The following is a 25,822-nucleotide window of genomic DNA, read 5'->3' as shown; positions in this document are numbered from 1 at the left end:
TTTGGGAACGAAGAGGGAAACCTTTGGGTTCTTTTCTTGCTTTGGAAGAAAACTATTAAAACACACTTCCTGTCTGGTGTGGTAGAAAGCACTTTTAATCCCAACACAAGGAGGCCAGAGAAAGAGCTCTGTGAGTTCAAGCCAGCCTAGCCTACATAGCAAGTTCCAGGCCAGCTACACAATGAGACCCTGGCTAAAATAAAACAAAACAAGCCCCCGCCCCCATCAGTTCCTTTGTGTTCAGGAAATGTAGCAAGATTTTTGAGATATGTGCTGACGTTTATCTGCCAGTTCTGAAATGACTGGTCTACACGCAGTCACAAACCTAGAGGTAGAGCCGTTTGCCACCCAACCTTTCACACGAGGCAACCGAGGCACAGGAAGTCTAAGCAGCATGCTGTAAACATGAAAGATGCTATAGCTCTTGGACTTCTAGAGCCAAGACTGAATGTTGAAGGAAACTAACTTCTCACCCCAATTCCATAGGAAAGGGAACCTGGCTTGTCTCCACACAGGAGCTGCCTCTGGGCCAAGCAAGGAAGTACCAGGCTAGCCCATGGAAGAAGAGCCAGGAACAACACTCAGGAGGGGCAGTTCTGGGGAAAATGGGTAAAGATGCCTACGGAATTCTCTCCTCTCCTCTCCTCTCCTCTCCTCTCCTCTCCTCTCCTCTCCTCTCCCCTCCCCTCCTCTCCTCTCCCCTCCCCTCCTCTCCTCTCCTCTCCCCTCCTCTCTTCTTTCCTGCTCTCTCTCTCCTTCCCCCTCCCCCTCTCCCTCTCTCCCTTTCTCTTCCTTCCATTTTTTTTTTTTTAAAGGCTGGGCTCTTACACAATTTGACAGGCAAGCTTGCGTGTGCTTATCACTCTAGCTTTTGGGAAACAGAGACAGGAAGATCATAAGTTCAAGGCCAGCTTGGGCTGTACAGAGACTGAAAAGGCTTGGGATGTAGGTTGGTGGTAGAGTGCTTTCTAGAAAATATAGTGCTCAGTTCCTGGCAATAAAAAGTGGAGAAAAGGGCTGGAGAGATGGTTCAGTGGTTAAGAGCACTGACTGCTCTTCCTGAGGTCCTGAGTTCAAATCCCAGCAACCACATGGTGGCTCACAACCATCTGTAATGAGATCTGATGCTCTCTTCTGGTGTGTCTGAAGACAGCTACAGTATACTCATATATAATAAATAAATATTTAAAAAAAACCAGTTAACTTTAAAAAAAAAGTGGAGAAAAGAAAGAAAGGAAAGATAGGGGCTGTAGAGGGTTCAGTGGTTAGAGCACTTGCTACTGTTACAGAGAACCTGGGTTACATGGTCAGCAGTTTCAGAATGCCTCAGAAACATCTATCCTCCTGTTTTGGAATGTTATGTCCTTTTCTGGCCTCTGTAGATATGGCGAATGCATACATGAAGGCAAAGCACTCATACATAAAATAAATAAATCTAAAAACTATTTTTAGATATTAAAAGTCACTTCTTGCCAAGTGTAGCGATAAATGTCTTTAATCCCCGCCCCTAGGGAGGCTGAGGCAGGTTGATCTCTGTAAGTTTGAAGACAGCCTGGCCTACATAAGTTCTAGGACAGGCAAGACTACATAGAGACCCTGTTCAAAACACACAAGCAAACAACTACAAAAAGAAAATAAATCGACACTTTAGAAATGGGAGATTAGAGTTGGAATTGAAGAGTAGAGTCCAGAAGCGATTTAGAAGATAAACATTATATTCGAATCCCATCTTCAGCCCTTAGTGTTAAGGTTCGCAGGGAGATCTCCATGCTTCTCCTGAGTGTTAGACTGTAGGCTTGCATGACCCTGGCTGGGTGTGGAGTGCTTGCCTAACATGCACGGTACCTTGGGTTGAGCCCCAACACCCCACAAACTGGACGTGGTAACATACACTTTGGATACACATCGAGTTCAGCCGGGATTACCTGAGACCCCCCCATCTCAAAACCAAACCAATCTCGCCCACCACCATCACCACCACCACCACCACCACCGTCACCGTGTGAAACTGTTGTACACACACTTCATCTTCAGGGCAGCTGGGAGGAGTGAGTAACTGCCGTCTGCTACTGAAACCAAGCTGCTTGTGAGTCTGCTATTGTGGCCATGATAGGTCCGAATGGACCAGGAAAGGGTTTAACGTCCTGGTTCTCCGGTGTGGCTATCCCTTGTAGTTTTGTGAATGGTTTCTTCTGAGTTTGAACATCTGAGAAGAAATTTACTCTGTTCCTTGAAGGTTGGTGCTTTCCTGGGCTTCTCCTGAGCATTTTTGAAAAATGGTCTCATTTACCTCACAAACCTGTCAGGAAGAGCCCCCCTCCTCCCACAACTCAGCCACACACACACACCAAACAAACAAACAGACAGCACACCTATTAGATCCATGATGCCACCATGGCTATTCACCACTCCCTCCGACTTGGGTGTCTTTGATGACACCTTGAAGCCCCTGGGCAGCATCAACATCTATAGCCTTGCATGGCTGTTTGACTCTGGGCTATCTGATATCTGGAGACAGGATCCTATCTGGTAAGGCAACTGTTTTCTTCCACTCCAGAAGGCCAGAAGCCCCAGTCCCACGCACCCCATATGACTAGAGTACAGAGCCAGGATGGATTTTTATCTGGGCGTAATGTAAAAAATTAAAAGAGAAAATGAAGCACTAAGACACACACAGAAAATCCCTGTGAACAAACAAAGTCTGAGGCCTGGTCTGGGGGGAGGGTAGGGAGGAAGGAGTCATAGTAGGAAGGTAGGGGTGGGGTAAAGAGGTAATGATGAGAGTAAGGGGCTAGGAGAGGGGGTAGGGAGGTAGGGGTGGGATTTTATTCCAAAATCTGACCTGGATTGTAACTTTGGGCATTCATGTATCAGAAGATCCCAAAAGGGGCATTCAGGATGCATATGCCTGAGGTCTGCTGTATGTAGAGACTTAGACTCAAGGGTCAGCCATATTGCCCTGGATAAGTAGGTGCCAAGAGAGCCTTGTGGATAGCCTTTTAGAGCTGGCTCCAGGCCCAGAGTGCCATGAGATATAGTCCCAGGATCACAGAGATCCTGGCATTTTCTGTTTGCCCCAGTGTGAGATGCCAAATGTCCTCCCACTTCGAGTAGAGTTGAGCCTAGTGTACACACTGAGCCCCAAGAGAAGGAAAGGTCACACTTTCTGTCCCTCCAACTCCAGAGGGGTGCGGGTTTTGTTTTGTTCATTTGTTTAGTCGTGTGTTCTGTCCCGTCCCCCTTCCCCCTCCCTACCCATCTTTCAAGATATGGTTCTTTGTGTACTCTTGTCTGTCTTGGAACTCACTATGCAGACCAGGCTGCTGGCCTCAAACCTAGATATCTGCTTGCCTCTGCCTCCCGAGTGCTGGGGCTAAAGGTGTACGCCAACACTGCCCTCTACCAGGCTTACTTGCCTTCTTTTATTCATAAGCAATTGGGAGCAGGAGAGGAGGTCAGCCTGGAGGCTGAGGTGGGTTCTACTTCAGACCTGAGCTAAGGAAGGCCCCCCCCGCCCCCCGCCCTGTGGTTCTCAGGAAGAGTTGGAGGGCTATGAGCTATGCACTCACTTCAGCTCCAGGAGCCCTACCCATGCACCAAGACTTGACATAGCCTGGTCTACACTGATAGCCACCGACCGCCATGCTCAAGAAATGGATATGCACCCACAAAATCCAAAGAGGCTGCCTTAGGGCTGAGTAGGTAGGAGCAGGTGCTACTGGTTCTGCGGAACACCCTGCCATGTGTTCTCAAGCTTGGATCCTGACCGGGACCCTGGGCAGAGTGTAAACAGAGGTTACTACCGTGAGAACTGAGGGGCCTTCTTTTCAGGGCTGTCCTTTAGCAGGATGGCTGAAGATGCTGAGTGAATGGCACAGCCAGCGCTAGGAATGTAATTTGGTGTGAGCCATCTGTCTTCTGTAGGTCATTCTATAGGGAACCATGTCATTCCCCATCCTTCATGGGGTCTGAACGTTTTCAAAAGGCTCACAGGGAGGTGTGGGGAGGGGGGTCTAGAGGTGGGAGCACAGTCAGAAGTGCTCCTTGAACTCTGGGAGGCCTTGGTGAGCTGGTTTTTGAGCCTTGCCATGACTGAACTAGTCCCGGTTGGTCCATCTGCAACTAAGTAGGAAGCTTTCAAAATTCTTTCTCCCAAGGGCTCTGAAGAACAAGTGCCCCTGAGTTCCCCACAATCTCCTTAGCCAGGACTATTTGTTTACAAATGAAGTTCTTAAGAAGCCAGGCATTGAGCGGGGCGGGGTAAAAGAGACATTGTCTTGAGTGAGGGGATGCTGGGAAGCTGACAGAACGTTGAAGACAGAAATGCAGACGGTGAGTGTCAGCTATGACCCCTGCCTAGGCTTTTGTGTTCTCTTTTGAGTGAAGAAGTGGGTCCCGACAATGCTCAGGAAAAGGACCGGTGTGGGAGGAGGTGCTGGAAGGAGAGAGGAGGGTGATTTCCTTGGAGGAGACTAGTGCCTGGACACGGGGTGGGTGGGTGAGGCGCTGGAAACCCCTAATGAGACTGTGGTATGGGGGTGAGGGGGATTGCTATCCTGTGAGTAAACACGTGGAGTCACGGAGATGAGACTCTCTGGACTGCTGACTTTCAGGGGCTGAAAGGGTGCGTATAAGAAAGTGTCTGAAAATGTGGGTCAGAAAGAATTGCGGGACACAGAACAAGTCGCGCTCAAGTCAGCACGCTGCAGGTTGGCGGGGACAGCACGTTAGACCCAAGTCTCATGGACTTCCTCTCTCAGTGTCATTTTTTTCTCATCTGTAAAATGGGATTGTTGTCCAGAAAAAGGAGACATTCTCAGCTTCGGGTGAGTCCAACAGCTTCCTAATATGGTTTGAATGCAGGTAGGGTCTCTTGTGAATGGTCTTAAGTGCTCCAAGCTCCGGGGTCAGCATTGCCCCCTAGTGGCGATTTTGTGAACAGGCGGAGCAACGGGCAGGCAGGGAGGGCAGCTGCTGTCAGGTCGGCTTCAGTTCAGCATCTGTCGGTGGGAGCCAGGGCCCAGTCAGGACTTCCCCTGCAGAAGGCATGGTAGGTGAGCGGGATATGAGCCCTGACAGGCACGGCTCTCAGGGTGAGATGGGTGGAAACACTCTGTGGGGTACTTGGGGGTTGTTGGAGAGACCTCTCAGCCAGTCAGTTTATTTCTCTTTTTTCTGATGATTGTTGTCCCGGCCCTGCTGCCTGCTGACCCTTTCTCTAGGCACGGGGCACCTCTCTTGAACCTGGGCTGTCACCTGCCCACTCCCAGCTCCTCTCCTTGAGAGTTCCGAGTAGTGAGAACCCTAGGTACAAAGAATATAAAATAATTAAACTGGGAATGATTGAGGTGACAGAAAACAGAACCAAATTTGGGTCAAAGTACAGTTTTTAACTCCTTCACTTAACCCCTACGGTGGCTTTCTCTTCAGCCCAAGGTCATGCACACCTTTCTGCATGTCAGGTCTGCCCTGTGTCAATGGTTTTTGAGGATTAAATACCTGGACCTTTCCACCTGGAGTTGGGAAGGTCAGGTCTGCCCTGGCAGTTACTTTAGGAATCCTGGCTCTTCAAAGACCAAGCAATACTGCTGTTGCACCCACACCAAGTGGCTGTCCTGAAGTCTATCTTGAAAGGGAAACACCTGAAGGAGATAGCCAAGCCTGTTCTTGGAAAAAACTGTCGTTTATTCAAAGGTTTCAGGAGCTCCTGATATTCTCAGCAAAGGTCCAATCTTAACATTTAAAAATTTGTGTGTGTGTGTGTGTGTGTGTGTGTGTGTGTGTGCGCGCGCGCGCGTGCGCGCACGCAATTGTGTATGGAGGCTAGAGGATAACTCTTTTCGTTGTTTTTTTTATTGTTTTGGGTTTGTTGTTGAAGACACGGTCTCTCTCCCTCTGTAGTCCTTGATGTCCTGGGACTTGCTCTGTAGCCTAGGCTAGCCTCAAACTCACAGAGACCTGCCTGCCTATGCTTCCCGAGTGTTGGGATTAAAACTGTGCACCACCACCGCCCAGACAATTTTTTTAAAGATTTTATTTTATTATATATAAGTACACTGTAGCTGTCCTCAGACATACGAGAGGAGGACATCAGATCCCATTACAGGTGGTTTTGAGCCACCATGTGGTTGCTAGGATTTGAACTCAGGACCTCTAGAAGAGCAGTTCATGCTCTTAACCACTGAGTCATTTCTCCAGCCCCCAATTTTATTATTTTAAAGTTTGCACTTCGAGTACTTTGCAGTTGAAATGCACTTTATAGAGGGTGGCAGATGCTTTTCTTTCTCAGTGGCATGTGACTTATCAGCCCTCTACCAGGTGGCACTTTCAGTTGACATGACTTAGGACAGAGCTGGGATTACCTAAGTGACTTCTGGGCTTCTTCTCCCCTCTATTCTACATGCTCCTCCCTGCCTCAATTGTTCCTTCTTTCCTGGACAGCTCTCCCCAAATGCTTCAACGGGCCTCTTGTCCTGCAATGACAGTGAGTTCAAGGAGCACTTTGACCTTGAGGACCTGAACCTTACTCATGAGGACCTGAGGCTGAAGTACTTGGGGCCACAGCAGGTAAAACAATTTTTGCCCATCTGTGTCACGTACCTGTTGATCTTCGTAGTGGGCACTCTGGGCAACGGGTTGACCTGCACCGTCATCCTGCGCCAGAAGGCAATGCACACGCCCACCAACTTCTACCTCTTCAGTCTCGCGGTGTCCGATTTGCTGGTGCTCCTGGTGGGCTTGCCCCTGGAACTTTATGAGATGCAGCACAATTACCCATTCCAGCTGGGTGCAGGTGGCTGTTACTTCCGGATACTGCTTTTGGAGACTGTCTGCCTGGCTTCAGTGCTCAATGTCACAGCCCTAAGTGTGGAGCGTTATGTGGCCGTGGTGCACCCACTCCAAGCCAAGTCTGTGATGACACGGACCCATGTGCGCCGCATGTTGGGAGCCATCTGGGTCTTCGCTATTCTCTTCTCTCTGCCCAACACCAGCTTACATGGCCTCAGTCCACTCTATGTACCCTGCCGGGGGCCGGTGCCCGATTCAGTTACGTGTACGCTGGTGCGTCCCCAGTTCTTCTACAAGTTGGTAATACAGACGACCATACTGCTCTTCTTCTGTCTGCCCATGGTCACCATCAGTGTGCTGTACCTGCTCATTGGGCTGAGGCTGCGGAGGGAGAGGATATTGCTCCAAGAGGAGGTCAAGGGCAGGATATCTGCAGCAGCCAGGCAGGCCTCCCACAGAAGTATTCAGCTTCGAGATAGGGAACGCAGACAGGTGACCAAGATGCTAAGTAAGTGCCACTGTTAAGGAGGAAGCTCCACTGAGCTAACTCCCAGTCTGGGGAAGGAATTGAGCTTCCAGGGGGTTTTGTTTGTTTGCCTGTTATTTTGCTTTTGTTTTTCTGAGAAGGGGTTTCTTTGTGTGGCTCTGGCTGTCCTGGAACTCGCTATGTAGACCAGGCTGACTTTGAACTCAGCGATTCACCTGCCTCTGCCTCCAAAGTGCTGGGATTACTACCACCTGGCTCTCCTGCCTGCTTTTCAAGGATGGGAGGATGGTGAGCTGGAGAAGCAAACTCTAAACAGGACACAGATCAGATCGGGCTCTCTTCTCTGTTTTTGCAGTTGCTCTGGTTATAGTATTTGGCACCTGCTGGGTTCCATTCCATGCTGACCGTCTCATGTGGAGTATGGTGTCCCATTGGACTGACGGCCTGCGCCTGGCCTTCCAGTCTGTGCACCTTGCTTCTGGTGTCTTCTTGTACCTCGGCTCAGCGGCTAACCCGGTGCTCTACAACCTCATGTCCACTCGCTTCCGAGAGTCCTTCCGGGAAACCCTGGGCCTTGGGACACGGTGCTGTCATCGCCACCAACCGCGTCACGACTCCCATAGCCACCTTAGGTTGACCACAGTCAGCACCCTGTGTGACAGGAACAGCAGGGATGTACCCCTGGCTGAGAACAGGGATCCAGGGTGTGAGCAAGAGACAGACCCTCCTGAATAAAATCCTGTGGCCTCACCCACAGGGCCAGAGGGCCTCGGACACTCCAGGGGCCTCACCCACAGGGCCAGAGGGCCTCAGACACTCCGGGGGCTACTGGGATAAGCTTAGAAAGGGATTTCTGCCCTGCCACATATTTGAGTGTTGAGGGAAACAGCAAGAAAAAGAGAATTGAACCCCAGTTGCCAAAGACTTGCGTTAAAGGCCTGAAAAGGTGACTCTGCAGTTAAGAAAGCTTGTAGCTCATCCAGAGGACCCGAGTTCAGGTCCCAGCACCCACATGGCAGCTTACAACCACCTGTAACTTCAGCGCTAGGCCCTCTGACACTCTCTCTTGGCTTCTGAAGGCATCTACCACATGCACATGGCACATAGCACACACCCATATATTAAAAAGACCCGGGATTGGGGATTTAGCTCAGTGGTAGAGTGCTTGCCTAACAAGCGCAAGGCCCTGGGTTCGGTCCCCAGCTCCGAAAAAAAAAGAAAAGAAAAAAGAAAAACCCACATTGATGGGCTCAGTGGTTAAGAGCACTGACTGCTCTTCCAGAGGTCCTGAGTTCAAATCCCAGCAACCACATGATAGCTCACAACCATCTGTAACGAGATCTGAAGCCCTCTTCTGGTGTGTCTGAAGACAGCTACAGTGTACGTATATATAATAAATACATACATAAATAAATCTTAAAAAAAAAAGACCCACATTGAACCAGATATATGCTGTATGTTCCTCCAAACCCATCACAGTTACATAGGGCTTAGCCATTATTCCCCCGGGGATCCCTCTTTCCTCTCAAGCTCATACATGTTTCCATTGGAAACCTACCTGTCATTCTAGTAGTTTCTGAACTTCCATAGGCTCTCCAGCCCTCGCACTATACTTAAGACGGTCTTCCCACCATGACCTTTCCTGGCACTCCTTCTGCACTGAGATCTGGGCCTGATCAAGCTGCCAGGTGGGCAGGGGTTCCAGGGGACCTGAATGTGATCTCTGCCTTTGTCACCATGTTGCTTTGTGGCAACAAGAAAATCACCCTGGCTCTCTAAGAGGCCTTGGTTCCTTGCTCGCCCATGTCACCTTCTGAAGGAACCTTGCTGTGTCGTCTGTGTGTACCACAATGGCTTCGGCTTATCTGCATCACTCCCAGACCCCACTTTCTCTCTGACCTTCTCATGGTCCTGCTCCAAGCTGTCAAGGGCAGGTCCTTTGCTTGTCCTGAAACAGACAGGGCCAACCTATGAGCAGTGCACTCCTGGCAGCCCGCAGACAGGCTGACCTGGCTGCCCCGGTGAACACATGCTAGATCCTGTTAGCCAGGGGATATATCTGGAAGAAGTAGCAGCTACCGTGAGGACCAGAAGTGGCTGTGCAGAGACGGTGTGTTGGTTAATCTGTGTCAGCTTGACAGAAACTAGAGTCACCTGAGAGAAGGAACATCAGCTGAGGATTTACATCTATCATACTGACCCGTGGACATGTATGTGAGACATTTTCATGATTAATACCTGATGTCACAGGACCCCACCCACGGTGGGTGGTGCCACTTCTGGGAAGGTGGTCCCAGGTTGTCTAAGAAAACAAGCTAAGTGAGCAATGAGGAGCGAGGGAGCCAGAGAACCAGATTCCACCCCACCCCCACCCCCGAGTGCTTCTGCTCCAGTTCCTGCCTTAGTTTCCTTTGATGATGGCCTGTAAGTGGAATAAACCCTTTCCTCACCAAGGTGGCTTTGGTCAGTTTTATCACAGCAATGAAAAGCAAGTGAGAGCACGAAGTTCTGTGAAGGGGACTATGGGGTCAAGGACAATACTTCTCTGGCATTTCATGCCATCCTGAATCCCGGGGACAACCTGGTGCTCAGGAGGAACCCCATTAATGGAGGTCCTCATCAATGGATGGACTGTGTCTTGCTGCAAATTGCTGGGTCTTGTTCTGAGACACCTGGTGTCCATAGCTAGGGGCTGCCCAGTGACCCTGCAGACAACCTGCTAACTGGTGTCCTGGGTTTCCCAGGGCACCATTGTCCAGGGGAAGAGGTGGTAGAAGGTTATTTCATGAGTCAGTTTTACATGACAGAGACAACTTAAAGGCAGGGAGTTGGGCACGGAGATACACACCCGTAATTCCAGCACCTGGGAAATGAGAACTGGAAGATCGGGAGTTTGAAGCTAGCCTGGGCTACCCAATAAAACTCCACTGAAAACCAAATAAATAAGATTTTTTTTTGACTCAGGTTTTCAGTCTATAGTCAGTTGGTCTCCTTCCTTTCTTTCTTCCTTCCTTCCTTTCTTTCTTGTTTTTCTTTTTTTTTTCTTTCTTGTTTTTCAAGACAGTGTTTCTCTGTGTAGCCCTGGCTGTCCTGGAACTCTCTCTATAAACCAGCCTGCCCTCAAACTCTTTTTTTTTTTTTTTTGGTTCTTTTTTTCGGAGCTGGGGACCGAACCCAGGGCCTTGTGCTTCCTAGGCAAGCTCTCTACCACTGAGCTAAATCCCCAACCCCCTGCCCTCAAACTCTTAGAGATCTGCCTGCCTCTGCCTCCGGAGTGTTGGGATTAAAGGTGTGAGCCACAACGCTAGGCTAGGCTTCTTTATTTTGACTGTGGTGAGAGAGAAGGCCATGGTGAGACTGAATTTCTTAACTCACAGTAGCCAGAAGTCAGTAACACTGCAGAAAAAAAAATACACTTTTTTTTTTCCTCCCAGGGGATGCTCTCAGTGACCTACTTCCTGTCACTTAACCTTATCTCTACAAGTTTCCATCACCCTCCAGTATTACCATGAACTTATGAATCCATCAATAGCATGCTTATGATCCAATTACATTCTGAAATTCCCCACTTCCAGACATAGCAGCAATGGCTACTGTTGCTCTGGGAACCAAACAGTCAACACACGAGCCTTTGTGGGGTTAATAGGCCAACCACAACAGCTGCAGATATGTTGTTTATTCAATTATACAAATAATAAATCTTCTCTGTAGAAAATTTCGAAAATGTGAGTAACCAAATGTGGAAGAAAAAAACAGGGATGGGGACGGAAGTGATGGGTCAGTCCATAAAACGCCTGCCTTGTGAGCGTGACGACTCAAGTTAATCCTCAGAACCTATGGGACAATGCCTGGGGTCATAGTTCCCAGTGATAAGTGGCATTACTGAGGATGGCATCTGAGGCTGTCCTCCATGCACAACACTTGTGCATGACGGTGTGCACACAGAGACCGATAAGTGTGCATGCACTCATGCACAGACATACACACATATGCATGTACCTGCACACACACACAGACGTACATATGTGCATACACACAGACACACACATGTGCTCGCATACACACACATGTGCATGCACATGCACATACATACATAGATTTTTATCAGCACTTTCACCAGGGGCTGTAAGGGAAGAGCAGTAGGATCTTGTTTAATAAGCACAGAATTTCTGCCTTGCGAGATGCATAGCTCTGGAGATGGGCTGTATAATTATTAACCTTAATAAAACTTATATTAGGGGTGGAGAGATGGCTTAGCGGTTAAGAGCACTGACTGTTCTTTCAGAGGTTCTGAGTTCAAATCCCAGAAACTATATGGTGGCTCACAACCATCATCTGTAATGGGGTCTGGTGTGTCTGAAGACAGCTACAGTGTGCTCATATACATAAAATAAATAAATAAATCTTTAAAAAAGAAAACTTTTTTTTTTGGTTCTTTTTTTTTTTTTTTTTTCGGAGCTGGGGACCGAACCCAGGGCCTTGTGCTTCCTAGGTAAGCGCTCTACCACTGAGCTAAATCCCCAGCCCCTAAAAAATAAAACTTATATTAGTTACTTTCCCTATTCCTATGAGCAAACAGTTGTCAGAAGCAATGTAAAGACTCATGGTTGGGGTTGGGGATTTAGCTCAGTGGTAGAGCGCTTGCCTAGGAAGCGCAAGGCCCTGGGTTCGGTCCCCAGCTCTGAAAAAAAAAGAACCAAAAAAAAAAAAAAAGACTCATGGTTGAAGGGGGTCTAGTCCATCTGGGTGGGATGACAGAGTCCTACATGGTGGTAGGAGTGTATAGCCAAGACTTCTCACAGTTGGACAGACCCGGAAGCAGAAGTGAGAACGTTGAGATTCAGTTGGCTTTCTGTCCAGTACCCCCGTGTGGTGGTTTGTATAGGCTTGGTCCTAGGAGTGGCACCATTAGGAGGTGTGGCCTTGTGTCACTGTGGGGGTGGGCTTGGAGAGACCCTCCTCCTGGCTTCCTAGAACTTAGTCTTCTCCTGTTTGCCTTTGGAACAAGATGTAGAACTCTCAGCTCCTCCTGCACCATGCCTGCCTGGATGCTGCCATGTTCCCACCTTGATGATAATGGACTGAACCTCTGAACCTGTAAGCCAGCCCCAGTTAAATGTTGTCCTTATAAGAGTTGCCTTGGTCATGGTGTCTGTTCACAGCAGTGGAAACCCTAACTGAGACACCCTGTCTATGGGATCGTGGGTGCGGTCCACTTTCAGAATGGGTCCTCTCCAGTTAAATTCTAGAACACTTCTGGACAGAGATGCTTCAAAGTGTGTCTCTTAGGTAATTTCAAACCCAGTCATACTGAACCATCTCAATACTGAAGCATTTATTTAAATGGTTAAGATGGTGAACTTACGGGGTTGGGGATTTAGCTCAGTGGTAGAGCGCTTGCCTAGGAAGCGCAAGGCCCTGGGTTCGGTCCCCAGCTCCGAAAAAAAAAAAAAAAAAAGAACCAAGATGGTGAACTTACACTGTATATTTTATCACAACTGTTCCCCATCACTTTGCTCTACTGTATATATTTTGACATATTTCCTCTTTAAATGTTTTATCTGGTTGTTCCCACCCTCTGTAAACAAGCCTTTCCTGCCTTTTCCACAGAAGATGCTGTATCCAAACTCAAGATTGCCCATTTGACCCATGGGCTCCACTGTGGCCTGCCTGACTAAGCCCCCTGAGCCTCATAAAAGTTGCAGTGGGATGTAGATGTTGGCCCAAGAAGGCTTCACTCCCTCCTGTCCTCTGAGCTTAGAAGAGTTGACCAAACCAGGGAAGAAAAGCCACCACCCTCTCTGTTTGATCTACTGTTGCACAGATTCTGGCTAAGCAAAGAGGGAGGGCGCAAGGCTCAGGGACAGACAGCAGAGGCCGAGGTGAAAGTGGGAGGTACTCTGAAGGTGGTCGGAATCTCACAGAAGTTACATATGGACCACGGAACTGAGAGAAAAGCTCGCTGCAGGAAGGAAGTTTCCTCAGGGGTGATCCTGGAGGTGTGGTGACAGGGTGCACACACTGTAAGATTCTAAGCACCTTGGAGAGTGGTGAGTGGGACAAAGGGGACCCTGGGAATAAAGGAGCCTGTGGAAAGATGCCATTTAGAGCTGAGTGCTCAAGGGCCACCTGTCACAAGCACTGGGTAGCCTGTGTGTAGTCGTCAGAACTTTTCTCGGAGATCCATACCTTACTTAGGGCACTCACAGGGGACAGCCAGAAGCATCAGCCCTGTAATCCCACTAGGGGGCGCTGCTGCGCCTGTGCAGTGTCAGGGTGGGGTTTTGAGCTCCGTGGGCCGAAGGGCTGGCTACTCACTCTTTGGCTAGGAGTCAACTTTCCTGAAAGTCTATGGCTTGTTTGGGATGTGTGCACTCACATCTGTATTTCTCACAGAATCTGGTCCATCTGCGTGGCACCCCTGCATTACAGTGTGTGACAATAAAGGCCGTGTGGATGACCTCACCGCCTCTGAGTATTTCTGCAGCTTAGAGATCTCTCCTCCACTTGGCCTTTTAGAGGTTGAAAGCACTAAGTGCCTTTCCAGGGGACCTAGGGACTCTGGGGTTGAGTGGCATCCAGGAAGGGCACGGAGGAGCTAGCTGGCATGTAGCACTGGGCTAGCTTGCCGCATCCTACAGGCTCGTGTGGCTCTAGAGTGTGTGTGTTGCAGAGTCTCAGCAATGGCTTTACAGGAGAAAAGTCACTGGGGACTGGAATGTGCAGGCTAATGTAGGCAGCAGGGGTTTCCTGTTGCCAGCGTTCTGTGTGTAGCCATGAATAGTCGCTCTACCTTACTGAGGCTGGAGAGCTGAGGTATTTGAGCTGTGGGAGTGCTACTTTTGTGTCGGCATGAAGTCTTTATTCCACTTAAATAGTCGGTAGTAATGTTAGGTATTTTAAAACGCCGTTCCTAGATACAAGCTCTTTTTAGGGTGAGGAATTTCTATTTCTAGCTTGTTGCAAAGCCAGAAGGTGCTATACTTAGCCACACTAAAGCACCAAAAAAAAAAAAAAAAAAAAAAAAAAAAAAAAAAAAACTGTCATGTTTTTAATGCCAATTTTTTTTTTTAATATTTTCTAGTGCAGGTAAAGCATACCACATGAACGTTAAAAGTAGGCCGATGGGGTGGCGATACACTGGGATTTGGAGCTCTCTTATGCTGGTTCTTAGTCCCGTTAATAAAATAATTTTAGGGGCTGGGGATTTAGCTCAGTGGTAGAGCGCTTACCTAGGAAGCGCAAGGCCCGGGGTTCGGTCCCCAGCTCCGAAAAAAAGAACCAAAAAAAAAAAATTTTAAAACCAAGATCCGTTTTACTAGCATTTAAGAGAAAACCAACTGGGCAGGCAAGATGTAAATCTTAGCAGCTGCCAGGAAGAGGGAGATGGTTGGGAGGAAAGAGGTGGGAAGAGTTGGAGGCTGGTGAATCTAGCAGCAAGGGGTAGGGGTGGGGGATGGGTGGGGGTAGGGGTGGAAGGTGATGTGAGTGCTGCCACTGGCAGGTTTCACATGGTGCAAAGAGAGAGCCACCTTCTGCATGTACTCCTCTGATCTCCACATGTGTGCAGCAGGGAGTACATGCATGTACTACTCAACAGAAACACACGCGCACACACACACACACACACACACACACACACAGGGCGGGGAGGTAATCTAAAGCTATTATTTTTAATTATGTGTATGTGTGTGGGTGTCAATGGCGGCCAGAGGCACTGGGTCCCTCTGGAGCTGGTGTTCCAGTGGTTTGTGAACTGCCTGAGGTGAAGAATGTGCGCTCCTAACACCTGGGCCATCTTTCCAGCTCCTAAATGTAATTAACCAGGAAAAGTGGTGCCTTTGAAGTTAGACCAAGCAAGCTGTCAGGTTCAGCAATGGAGGTCAGGAAGCACTTGATTGGTAGGAGTGGGAGGCCTCAAAGAAAGAGTGAAAAGTCCAGGGGCTGAGGATTTAGCTCAGTGGTAGAGCGCTTACCTAGGAAGCGCAAGGCCCTGGGTTCGGTCCCCAGCTCCGAAAAAAAGAACCAAAAAAAAAAAAAAAAAAAAAAGAGTGAAAAGTCCAAAGGGTTCTGGGGATCAAACTCAAGACAGCAGACTCGGTGTCAAAATGTCTACTCAATGAGCCAGCTCCCAGGCCTCTTGTTGATAAAAGTTTTGATGTCCCTGAGGAACTTTTGGGTGTTGTATCCATGGCAAGCATGCATTCAGGAGAGGTTTTATCCTTTTAGGTTGAGAAAGTCTTGAAAAGCTTAATGTGGACTGGTCAAGATTAACTTGATGGTAATTTGGCCAACGGTGGTATGAAGCAGTTTATTACCACACTAGAATCAAAGGTGGGTCTTAGTCTGTGGTACCACTGACCTGAAATCCTTGTGCCTGTGCCGGAAACCTACTGGATCATGTCATGGAGGTGGAGACAGGAGAATCAGGAGTTCAGGGTCATCTCTAACTACATAGCCAATAGCCCTGGCTAGCCCCACTCCCATAACCTGGACACACACACACACACACACACACCACACGCATGCACGCACACATGCACGAGCACGCACGCATCACCTCCACGTACCACAGTTTAGAGCTTTGTTCAGGGAGTTAATTGAGTTTGTTCAGCCAAGTTGTGATACAGTACGGAAGTAGATTTGAAGATTTGGGAGGACTGCGGGGGACCCCATGTCTGAGTCATGATTACAGTTAAGGTCAAAGAATTGGCTTTTTTGGTTGTTATCACAAACCATTTAAGTATACTCGATAATTCTTGGCAGGGTGTCTGTTATAGTTATACAGATGTATGATTCAGCTTGCTCATTCCTGGCAAAACTGTCTTTGTCTTGTCTTTGACAAGGACTCCGTCTGGCCCATTTCTCCATGCTCTGGAAATGAAAGCCGTGACAGAACACCGCTCCCAGAACGAAGGGGCTGAAGACTGGATTCCAGGGAAGGCTCTCTTATTTCAGACTCTGTGAAAGTGAACCGTTACTGTTCAGTTCCTCCTTCTCGATGATATAGATCACGTCGGTGGGGAGCTGCAATAGCAAGACGTGAGACTTCGGTGCAGTGCTGCACAGAGAGACAAACATACCGGCCTATATCTAGGGAACAGTTACCCCAAGTAGAAAACCATCTTGCCTAGCTTCTGCCCATGTGTGGAAGCACTCACATCAGTGGATTCGAGGTTGCTCCTGATTCAGGGATTCAGGGATGAGCAGCACCCTCAGGCTTGTTGACACTGGGAAACACAGCCTGGCATTACTTGGCACCTGTAGGCACAAGAAAGGGATGTCAGACAGTCAGATGTGAAATCTGAGGGCTGAGCCCAAACGGTTATTTGGGTTTTCAGGTTGTGTGTTTGGTTCTTTTTTAAAAAAGATTTATTTATTTTATGTTATGTGGGTACACTATCGCTGTCTTCAGACACACCAGAAGAGGGCGTCGGATCCCATTCCAGATGGTTGTGAGCCACCATGTGGTTGCTGGGATTTGAACTCAGGACCTCTGGAAGAGCAGTCAGTGCTCTTAACAGCTGAGCCATCTCTCCAGCTCAGAGGTCTGGTTAAACTTACAACCTTTCTTTCTTTCTTTCTTTCTTTCTTTCTTTCTTTCTTTCTTTCTTTCTTTCTTTCTTTCTTTTTTCCACGTGGAGAGGTTTAATGAGAGAAGAAGAGTAGAGGGAAAAACAAAGGAGGCGGGCCATGGGCACCTGGAGCGAAGGAGGGAAGGATGGGGACAGAAGGGACAGGGGACAGAGGGGAAGAGAGCAGAGAAGCAAGAGCAAGAGAGGGTAAGAGCAACTTACAACCGTTTTGTAATTTCTGGTCCTGGGGTATTTTGTCTGCATGTATGTCTGGGCACCATGGGTATGCTATTCCTGGTATCCTCAGAGGCCTTGGGACTGGAGTTACTGATGGTTAGTGAACTGCCATCTCAGAGCTGGACTTCAGCCCAGGTCCTCTGGAAAAGCATCTGGTACACTTAAGCACTGAGCCATCTCTCCAGCCCCTAAGGCGCCTTTGAACCAGGAATATGAGCAAAGGAGTCTAGAGGAATTGCATAATTAATCATCTAGTAAGGTTTGTCTCTAAGGTTGACAGATCCGCTACAGTTGAGCATTTCATCCTCCCTGGATAGGGCTGGTACTGCAGTCTCGCTGCCCTCTGGGCCTCTGTTCTGATTCCAGTTTGGATTTACACCCGTCTTGTGAAACACTGCTGGCTTGTAGCTGGGTGTCGCTGGCCTGCTGACAGACAGGGGTGGGAGCGGCTTTGGTGAGCAGGCACCCGTAGGGCAGGCACAGCAGGGTGTCTAGTATTCTTTCGGGGAAATGATCCACAGATGTCAGCATGTCTCAGAAAACTCTGTCTGTGACCCAAAAGGGCTCACCCCTATTGTGGTTTGAATACAAATGCCCCCCCTAAGGCCCATATATTTGAATGTTCAGTCACCAGAGAGTAGAACTGTAGGAAAGGGTTAGGAGGTGTGGCTTTATAGGGATAGGTGTGGCCTTGTTGGAGGAGCTATGTCACTGGGGGTGGGCTTTGAGGTTTCAAAAGCCCAAACCAGTCAGGCCTAATCAGTCTCAGCTTGCCTCTCCCTCCCTCCCTCTCCCACCCTCTCTCTTCTCTGCCTGCAGTTCAGGATGTAGTTCTCAACTTCTTCTCCAGCACTATGTCTGCCTCACCTGCTCCCACACTCCCCACCATGAGATAATGGACAAAGCCAATTAAATGCTTTCCTTTGTAAGAACTGCCGTGGTCACAGTCATGGTGTCTCTTCTCAGCAATAGAGCAGTGACTAAGACACTATAGTCCTAGCACACGAGAGGTCGAGGCAGGGTGATCACTGTTGGTTCTAGGACAGTCTAGGGCTATAGAATAAGGCTGATGCAAACTACACAATAGCAAACACACACACACACACACACCCTCGAAAGAAAACTGGCCTGTAGGGCTGGCCAGATGGCTTGGCAGTCAAGAGCACTTGTGGAGAACTCAAGCTTAGTTCCCAGCGCCCTCCCTGGGTGGCTCACAGCTACTACCTATTGTCACCGTGGGGCTTTTCCACTCCCACCCAAGTTCCCAAAATAACAACTCTGAGACTGAATTATTTGTGAATAAGTGCCTAAGCCAAAAGCTTTGGTTCAGTCCTGCTAGCTCATAACTCACTTATCCCATTTATCCTATTCTACATCCTACCACGTGGCTTGTTACCTCTCCTCAGGTCCACATGACCATCTCCCTCAGAGTTCAGGTGGATCCCTCTGGTGCCTGACTCTATCCTAGAATTCTCTCTCCCTGCCAGCCAGAATTCCCACCTCCCACTTCCCGCCTAAGCTAATAGACCAACAGCTACACAAGAGATTCTCTGTACAGCCTGTGATCCACTGTCAGGGGGTCTGAGGATGCCTGTGTACACATGTATACACACACACACACACACACACCACACAGTGAGAGAGAGAGAGAGAGAGAGAGAGAGAGAGAGAGAGAGAGAGAGAGATGGAGAAAAGGGGCCACTGAAATGTCTCAGCGAGGAGAGGCCCTTCCCCGCAAAGCCTGATGACTTGAGTTCAAGTCTGGAACCCACGTGGTAGAAAGAGACAACTGAGCTGCCTCTCTGTAGTTATTTTCTCTGCTTCCGGCTTAGGATAAAGATGTCAGCTTCCAGGGGGTTGGGGATTTAGCTCAGCGGTAAAGCGCTTGCCTAGCAAGCGCAAGGCCCTGGGTTCGGTCCCCAGCTCTGAAAAAAAAAAAAAAAGATGTCAGCTTCCAGATTTCTTCTACTGCTTGTTGCCATGCCATCCCAGCATGGAGGACTTTTTTTTTTTTTTTTTTAAGGATTTTAGTTATTTGTTATATATAAGTACACTGTACTTCAGATACACCAGGAGAGGGCACCAGATTTCATTACAGACGGTTGTGAGCCACCATGTGGTTGCTGGGATTTGAACTCAGGACCTCTGGAAGAGCAGTCAGTGCTCTTAAGCACTGAGCCATCTCTCCAGTCATCTGCCACATCATCCCCCCACTGTAAGGTAGCTTCTATGCTCTGCATTTTACAGACAAGGGACAGTTGAGTCTCAGAGAGGGTTAGCAACTTTGCAAGGTGATGTATTAGTTATTGTTTACTTCTCTAGAAGCAGTGGGATCTGGGAGAATGGAGCTGATAAATAAGGCAGACTAAAGTCTCATGCAATCACCAACCAACTTTATTTAGAGCATCAGACAATTTATACTCTGAGGGTTAAGAAGAGTCACATAAGTAAAATGTCCAACCACAAGAACAAGGTGCCCGTGGTAGGCAGGCCACACCCAATACAGTTTTCCATAAAGGCATGTAAAAAAATAGCCAGTTGCAATGAACAACCTGAAATAAATTCACTCCTATCTACACCTGGGAGAGGCATGAGAATATATTGCAAGAACAACTCCGTGTTCTGAAGAACCTGGGGTCACAAACTTCTGGCAGCTTGTTTTCTCACAAACACTAAGAAATCTAACAGAAATCTTCGAAGTACAGACTTGGACTGTGTTCCAACAGTTCCTCCTCTGTGCTGTGATAGAACACCATGACCGAGGAAAGGAATAGCAGAGTTTATTTGTGCTTACTGTTCCAGGAATGAGTCCTCCATGTCAGGAAGGATTGGTAGCAGCAGGAGAAGGAAGGAGCAGCCATGGCACCAGAAGAAGGAAACTGAAACCTTAACCTAAGCCCAAAGCAGAGAGAGAATAAACAAGTAGACGATACTTTTTACTCTTTTTTTATTTTTTTTTAAATTTTTTTTCCGGAGCTAGGGACCGAACCCAGGGCTTTGCGCTTCTACCACTGAGCTAAATCCCCAACCCTTTTACTCTTTTTTTTAAAAAAAAAATTATTTATTTAATGTATGTGGGTACACTGTAGCCATCTTCAGACACACCAGAAGAGGGCATCAGATCCCATTACAGATGGTTGTGAGCCACCGTGTGGTTGCTGGGAATTGAACTCAGGACCTCTGGAAGAGCAGTCAGTGCTCTTAACCACTGAGCCATCTCCCCAGCCCCAAGACTTTTTACTCTAAAAGCATACCCTACCCCCACATACTTCCTCAAGCAAGGCCCCACATCCCAAACCTCCCAAACTGTCACCAAGTAGGGACCAAGTGTTCAAAGCCTGAGACTGGGGAACATTTCTCATTCAAACCACCACAGTACACAGCTGGGAAACAGTCATTGTTACTTTGTATTTTTGTGATAAAATACTGGCCAAAAGCAACCTGGGAAGAAAACGGTCTATTCAGCTTACGGGTTACTGACCATCACGGAGGAAAGCCAAGGTAGGAAACAGAAGGGGGACCCTGGGGGCGGGGAGTCTCCTCCTTCTCTAACATTTATTTGAGGTTTAGTGAGTACATGCCTAACATGCCTGTGGAGGTCAGTTCTCTCCCACGCGGACTCCAAGAATCACACTCAGGTTGTCACGCAGGGGGCAAACACCATGACACAATGAGCCTTCTCTGAGGCTCTAAAGCTTCTATCCTTTTCTCTTTCTCTGAAAAGTGGAAATAGTCCCCAATCATACCTAGAAAATGACCAATCTGAGGAAGCATAGGAGGCGTCCGTATGGGCAACCAACCCCCAGTTCTTGACCACGTGGCCTCCATGTCTGCCTGTTTTCCACAGAGATTAGCCCAGAGTCCAGCCAGCTGTCCACCTGCCAGGTGAGTGGTCTCCTCCATCAGTCTCACAAGCTCCAGTCTGTCTTTCCATCAGACACCAAGGCCATCCCCACCCAGATCTCAGTCAGTCCCCTCTCTGCTAAGTTAGATCTTGTTTTCCCCATAGATGAGGGTCCCTTTCCTTTCTGAGTGGAATCTTCCTTTCTTGTGTGCGCTGCTCCTTCCCAGCTTTTGTCTTCTGCTTGTGGGAGTTCCTTTCTGCCTCTGGCTTCTCCACAGCAGAGACTGGAGACAGTGTGGTCAGGGAGTCCGAGGGAAGATGGAACCCAGGACACAATGGAGAGATGGCTACATGTCTCAGTAGTGACAAGGACAGCAGATCTTGAGGCAGGATGGGATCTGCCGCCGGGGACGTAAAACAAAGATACTCCGCTCTTCACTACCGCATTAGATCTCAAAGAGCCTGTGTTCCAGATCCAGATGTGCCTCGGTACTGACACCTGCTGGCCGCCTGCAGCTACTGCACCTGCTGGCAGTAAGAGGGATCTTAAGCTTCCAAAAGACTCAATGTTCTCTCCTTCCTCCTTTTTTAATGAGAAATTTTAGGGCTGGAGAGATGGCTCAGCCGTTAAAGGCTAGGCTCACAACCAAAAATATAAGAGAAATTTTAAAGTTTGACAAGGTAGTCTCAATTGTCCCACAGAGTAGTAAGTGCTATAAAGCCAAAGAACATTACAAGGGAGAAACTGAAGCAATAGCCACCTTTAGTGATCAATGTCAGACTAGGAATATCAAAACTATAGTCACATGACCAGACCTGGTGATAGAACCTTTAATCCCAGAACTTGGGAGGTCCCAGGTAGGTGGATCTTTGTGGCCAACTTGGTCTACATAGTGAGTTCCTGGTCAGCCAGGACTACATTGTAAAACTCTGTAGAAGTAAAAAAAAAAAAAAGAATGGGACCCTTGGGACCCTTGAGATGGCTGTCAAGTAGTGGTGGCACATACCTTTAATTCTAGCACTAGAGAGGCAGGAGGCAGAGGCCGGCAGATCTCTGAGTTCAAGGCCAGCCTGTTCCACAGAGTGAATTCCAGGTCAGCAGGCAGAGAGAAACTCTGTCTAGAAAAACAAAATTAAAAATTTTAATTTTTTCAGATATGGGTGGGGTGGCTCGGTCAGTAAAGCACTTGTCTTGTAAGCAGGAGGCCCAAGTTTAATCCCCAAATGCACCGTGATAGTTAAATATGCTTGGTCCACTGGGAGTGGCTCCGTCAGGAAATGTGACTTTCTGGAGAAAGTGCGTCACTGTAGGGGTGGGCTTTGGAGGTCTCCTCTTATGCTAAAGCTCCACCCAGTGCAGAAGAGTCAGTCTTCTGGCTGCCCTTGGATGGAGATGTACAGGTCCTTCTCCAGCACTGTCTGCCCAGGAACTGCCATGCTTCCCGCCATGATGATAATGGGCTGAATCTCTGAACCTGTAAGCCAGTCCCAGTTAAGTGTTGTCCCTTACGAGAGTTGCATTGGTCATGGTGTCTCTTCACAGCAATGAAACTCTAACTAAGACATACACAAAAAAAAATGCTGAGTGTGGTGGTACAGGCTCATAAATACAAAAAGTGGGGAAGCCAAGACAGGAGTCTGGCGCTCACTGGCTTCCCAGCCTGACTGGTGAGCTCCAGGCCAGTGGAAGAACCTGTGTTAAAGGAGGTGAATGGCATTCCTGAGGGTGGGATCTCAGGTTATCTTTTACCTCTGAATGCACTGATGCACAGGTGCACCCCACCCAACACACACACACACACACACACACACACACACACACACAAATACACACATACACCCAGAGGCATACACACCCAGAGGCATACACACACACACACACACACACACACACACACACAGAGGCATACACACACACAAATTCACACATACACACAGAGGTATACACACACACAGAGGCATACATACATACACATAAGCATACACACATACACATAGGCACACACACATACACATAGGCATACACACATACACATAGGCATACACATAGGCATACACACATACACATAGGCATACACATAGGCATACACACATACACATAGGCATACACACATACACATAGGCATACATACACATAGGCATACACACATACACATAGGCATACACACATACACATAGGCATACACACATACACATAGGCATATACACATACACATAGGCATACACATAGGCATACACACATACACATAGGCATACACACATACACATAGGCATACACACAGAGGCATACACACACAGAGGCATACACATGTGCACTAACACACATATACATACATGCAAATAAATTATAATTAAGTACAATGTTTTATGGCACCATAAGAATTGAAATGTGGGCTGGAGAGACGGCTCAGTGGTTAAGAGCACTAACTGCTTTTCTAAAGGTCCTGAGTTCAATTCTCAGCATCCACAAGGTGGCTCACAACCATCTGTAATGGGATCTGATGCCCTCTTCTGGTGTCTCTGAAAACAGCTACCGTGTACTCATATATAATAAATAAATAGATCTTTAAAAAAAAAAAGAATTGAAATACATTACAGAATACATACATTGTATGTACAATACATGTAATGGCTCAGAAATAGCACATCTAAAAGAGGCCTGCCTAATTTTTTGTTTTAATTTTAGTCTGTCAAACTATGGTGGACCTAGTTGGCTTGAAATTCCCTAAATAGACCAGACTGGCCTTGAACTCACAGTGATCCACCTGTCTAAATCTTTAGGTCCAGCCTGGTGCATTTTCAAACACCTGTAATTCCAGCTACTCAGGTAGCAAGAGGAATTGAATTTGTGGCTAACCTGGGAAACAAGTCATCTTTTTTTTTTTTTCAAACCTACTTTTATTTATTTACTCCCCATTAGTTTAAATCTGGAACGGGTACAGCATCACATGGATTCTGTGTCCAATGGCCTTTGCAGGAAGGTTGCTTTGAAATTTGGCACAAACCATTGCCACTGTTTCCATGAGCCCGAGTTACTTTTCCCCAGATCACTCTGGTTTTGTTTGGTTTGCCTCCAGGAGTCACTGTATGAAACAAGTCATCTCGTTTCCCCATTTCAAAACAAGTTAATTACTTTAGGCACATGCGCACACACACACACACACACACACACACACACACACACACACACACACACCAAGTAAGTTATCCCTAAAACAATATTTAAGTCCCCCAAACTGTTAATGACAACATGACTCTGTTAGGTGCTATTTAAATGTTGACATTGAGGCAATGTGCACATGTGAAACATTTTTTAAATGTTGATTTATTTAATTGTACACGCATGTGTGTATGTGTATCATACAGTGCAGGAGCCTGTAGGGGCTGGAAGGGGCATCAGATTCCCTGGAACTGGAGCTAAAGACAGCTGTGAGCTACCATGTGGGTGCTGGGAACCAAACCCAGGCCTTTTGCAAGAGCGAGGTTCTTAAGCTCTCAGCAATTGCTTTAGATCCCAGCACACATCGAAGTGTTCAAGGACTGGAGAGATGGCTCAGCGGTTAAGAGCACTGACTGCTCTTCCAGAGGTCCTGAGTTCCATTCCCAGCAACCGCATGGTGGCTCACAACCATCTGTAATGAGATCTGATGCCCTCTTCTGGTGTATCTGAAGACAGCTACAGTGTACATGTATGAATAAAATAATAAATCTTTAAAAAAAAAGAGAGAAGTGTTCAATACTGGTTCTCCTTTGCAAAATGAAAGCACAGCTCCCCCTTCAATGTCTAACAGCAGCAATTGGGTTAAGGAAGTGACCCTCCTTATTAATAGCTCAGATTATAGTGTGTGTCACCATATCTTTATGAGTTTTTTTTAAATGTATTTATTTATTCATGTATATGAGTACACTGTCACTCTCTTCAGACATACAAAGGAGGGTACTGGATCCCATTACAGATGGTTGTGAGCCACCATGTGGTTGCTGGGAATTGAACTCAGGGCCTCTAGAAAACCAGTCAGTGCTCTTAACCACTGAGCCATCTCTCCAGCCCATGAGTTTTTTTATTACTTTTTTTTTTTTACAGTCCAGTCATTACCCCATTCCGGGTCCGCCCTCCCACAGATCCTCATTCCATCCCTCCTCCCCACTGTCTCCTAGAGGATGTCCCCTCCCCATGTTTTGGCTTTAATGTTTTTATTTTATGTATCTGTGTATGTGTCTGCCAAACGTGTATGGGTACCTGAGGTGGCCGTATTAGTAAGAATACAGCCCAGCCTCAGTCTTGTGATGAAACAGTATGAACACCACATCTCTGACAGCCAGCCCTCTCAGATGCTGTATTTGCTACAGCAGTCTTTTTTTTTTTTTTTTTTTTTTTTTTTCCGGAGCTGGGGACCGAACCCAGGGCCTTGCGCTTGACCACTGAGCTAAATCCCCAACCCCGCTACAGTAGTCTTAACATCCTACAGCCTCCTGCTCTGGGCTAAGGAAAACGCTGTCTCATTTATTGGGGAGTGAAAAGGGCAGTGTGAGGAAAGGAGGTTCAGTGCCAGATGCTGAGTGTGGTGGAAGGAGATGTCTGGTGGGCTGCTCAGAGTCAGAGCAACTGTCAGATGGCAGTGATGCCACTGTGAAGAAGCTTCAGCTGTCACTGAAGAAGCTGTCCCTAGAGCTAAAGGTTGGGATTGTAGCTCAGTGGCAAAATACTTGTCTTGAATGGTGAGACCCTAGGTTTAATCCCCAGAACTGCCAAAAGAGAAACAAACAAACAAACAAACAGAAAAGGAAACCCAAGCAGAGGGCAACACATGGGGAATGTCAAGTAGCCGTGCAGGCCAAAAGAATGTTGACGGAGGAGAAAGGAAGAAATCGGCCCAAGAGAAAGAGGCC

The 25,822-nt window shown here is 47.7% G+C and overlaps 1 protein-coding gene and 1 long non-coding RNA gene across 5 annotated transcripts; one reads left to right on the top strand and one right to left on the bottom strand.

Moving 5' to 3' along the window:
- The first annotated feature begins 376 nt into the window (after window positions 1-376).
- Nmur1 (neuromedin U receptor 1) lies at window positions 377-9,729 on the top strand. 4 transcript variants are annotated; one of them, XM_087567584.1, is made up of 4 exons: window positions 4,258-4,332; window positions 4,614-4,826; window positions 6,442-7,297; window positions 7,632-9,729. In XM_087567584.1, the coding sequence occupies exons 2-4, from the start codon at window positions 4,743-4,745 to the stop codon at window positions 8,009-8,011; spliced, it is 1,320 nt and encodes a 439-aa protein (XP_087423710.1). In that variant the 5' UTR covers window positions 4,258-4,332; window positions 4,614-4,742; the 3' UTR covers window positions 8,012-9,729.
- Window positions 9,730-19,464: 9,735 nt separating this feature from the next.
- LOC148003825 (uncharacterized) lies at window positions 19,465-21,403 on the bottom strand. Its single transcript, XR_015629693.1, has 2 exons — window positions 20,835-21,403; window positions 19,465-19,980 (listed from the first exon to the last, which is right to left on the bottom strand). It is a non-coding gene; the product is annotated as an uncharacterized LOC148003825 (long non-coding RNA).
- Window positions 21,404-25,822: the final 4,419 nt, after the last annotated feature.

The sequence above is a fragment of the Rattus norvegicus genome, chromosome 9, assembly GCF_021556685.1.
Source record: "Rattus norvegicus strain SHRSP/BbbUtx chromosome 9, alternate assembly SHRSP_T2T, whole genome shotgun sequence".
Lineage (NCBI taxonomy): Eukaryota > Metazoa > Chordata > Mammalia > Rodentia > Muridae > Rattus > Rattus norvegicus.
This window is presented reverse-complemented; position numbering and strand designations above follow the sequence as displayed.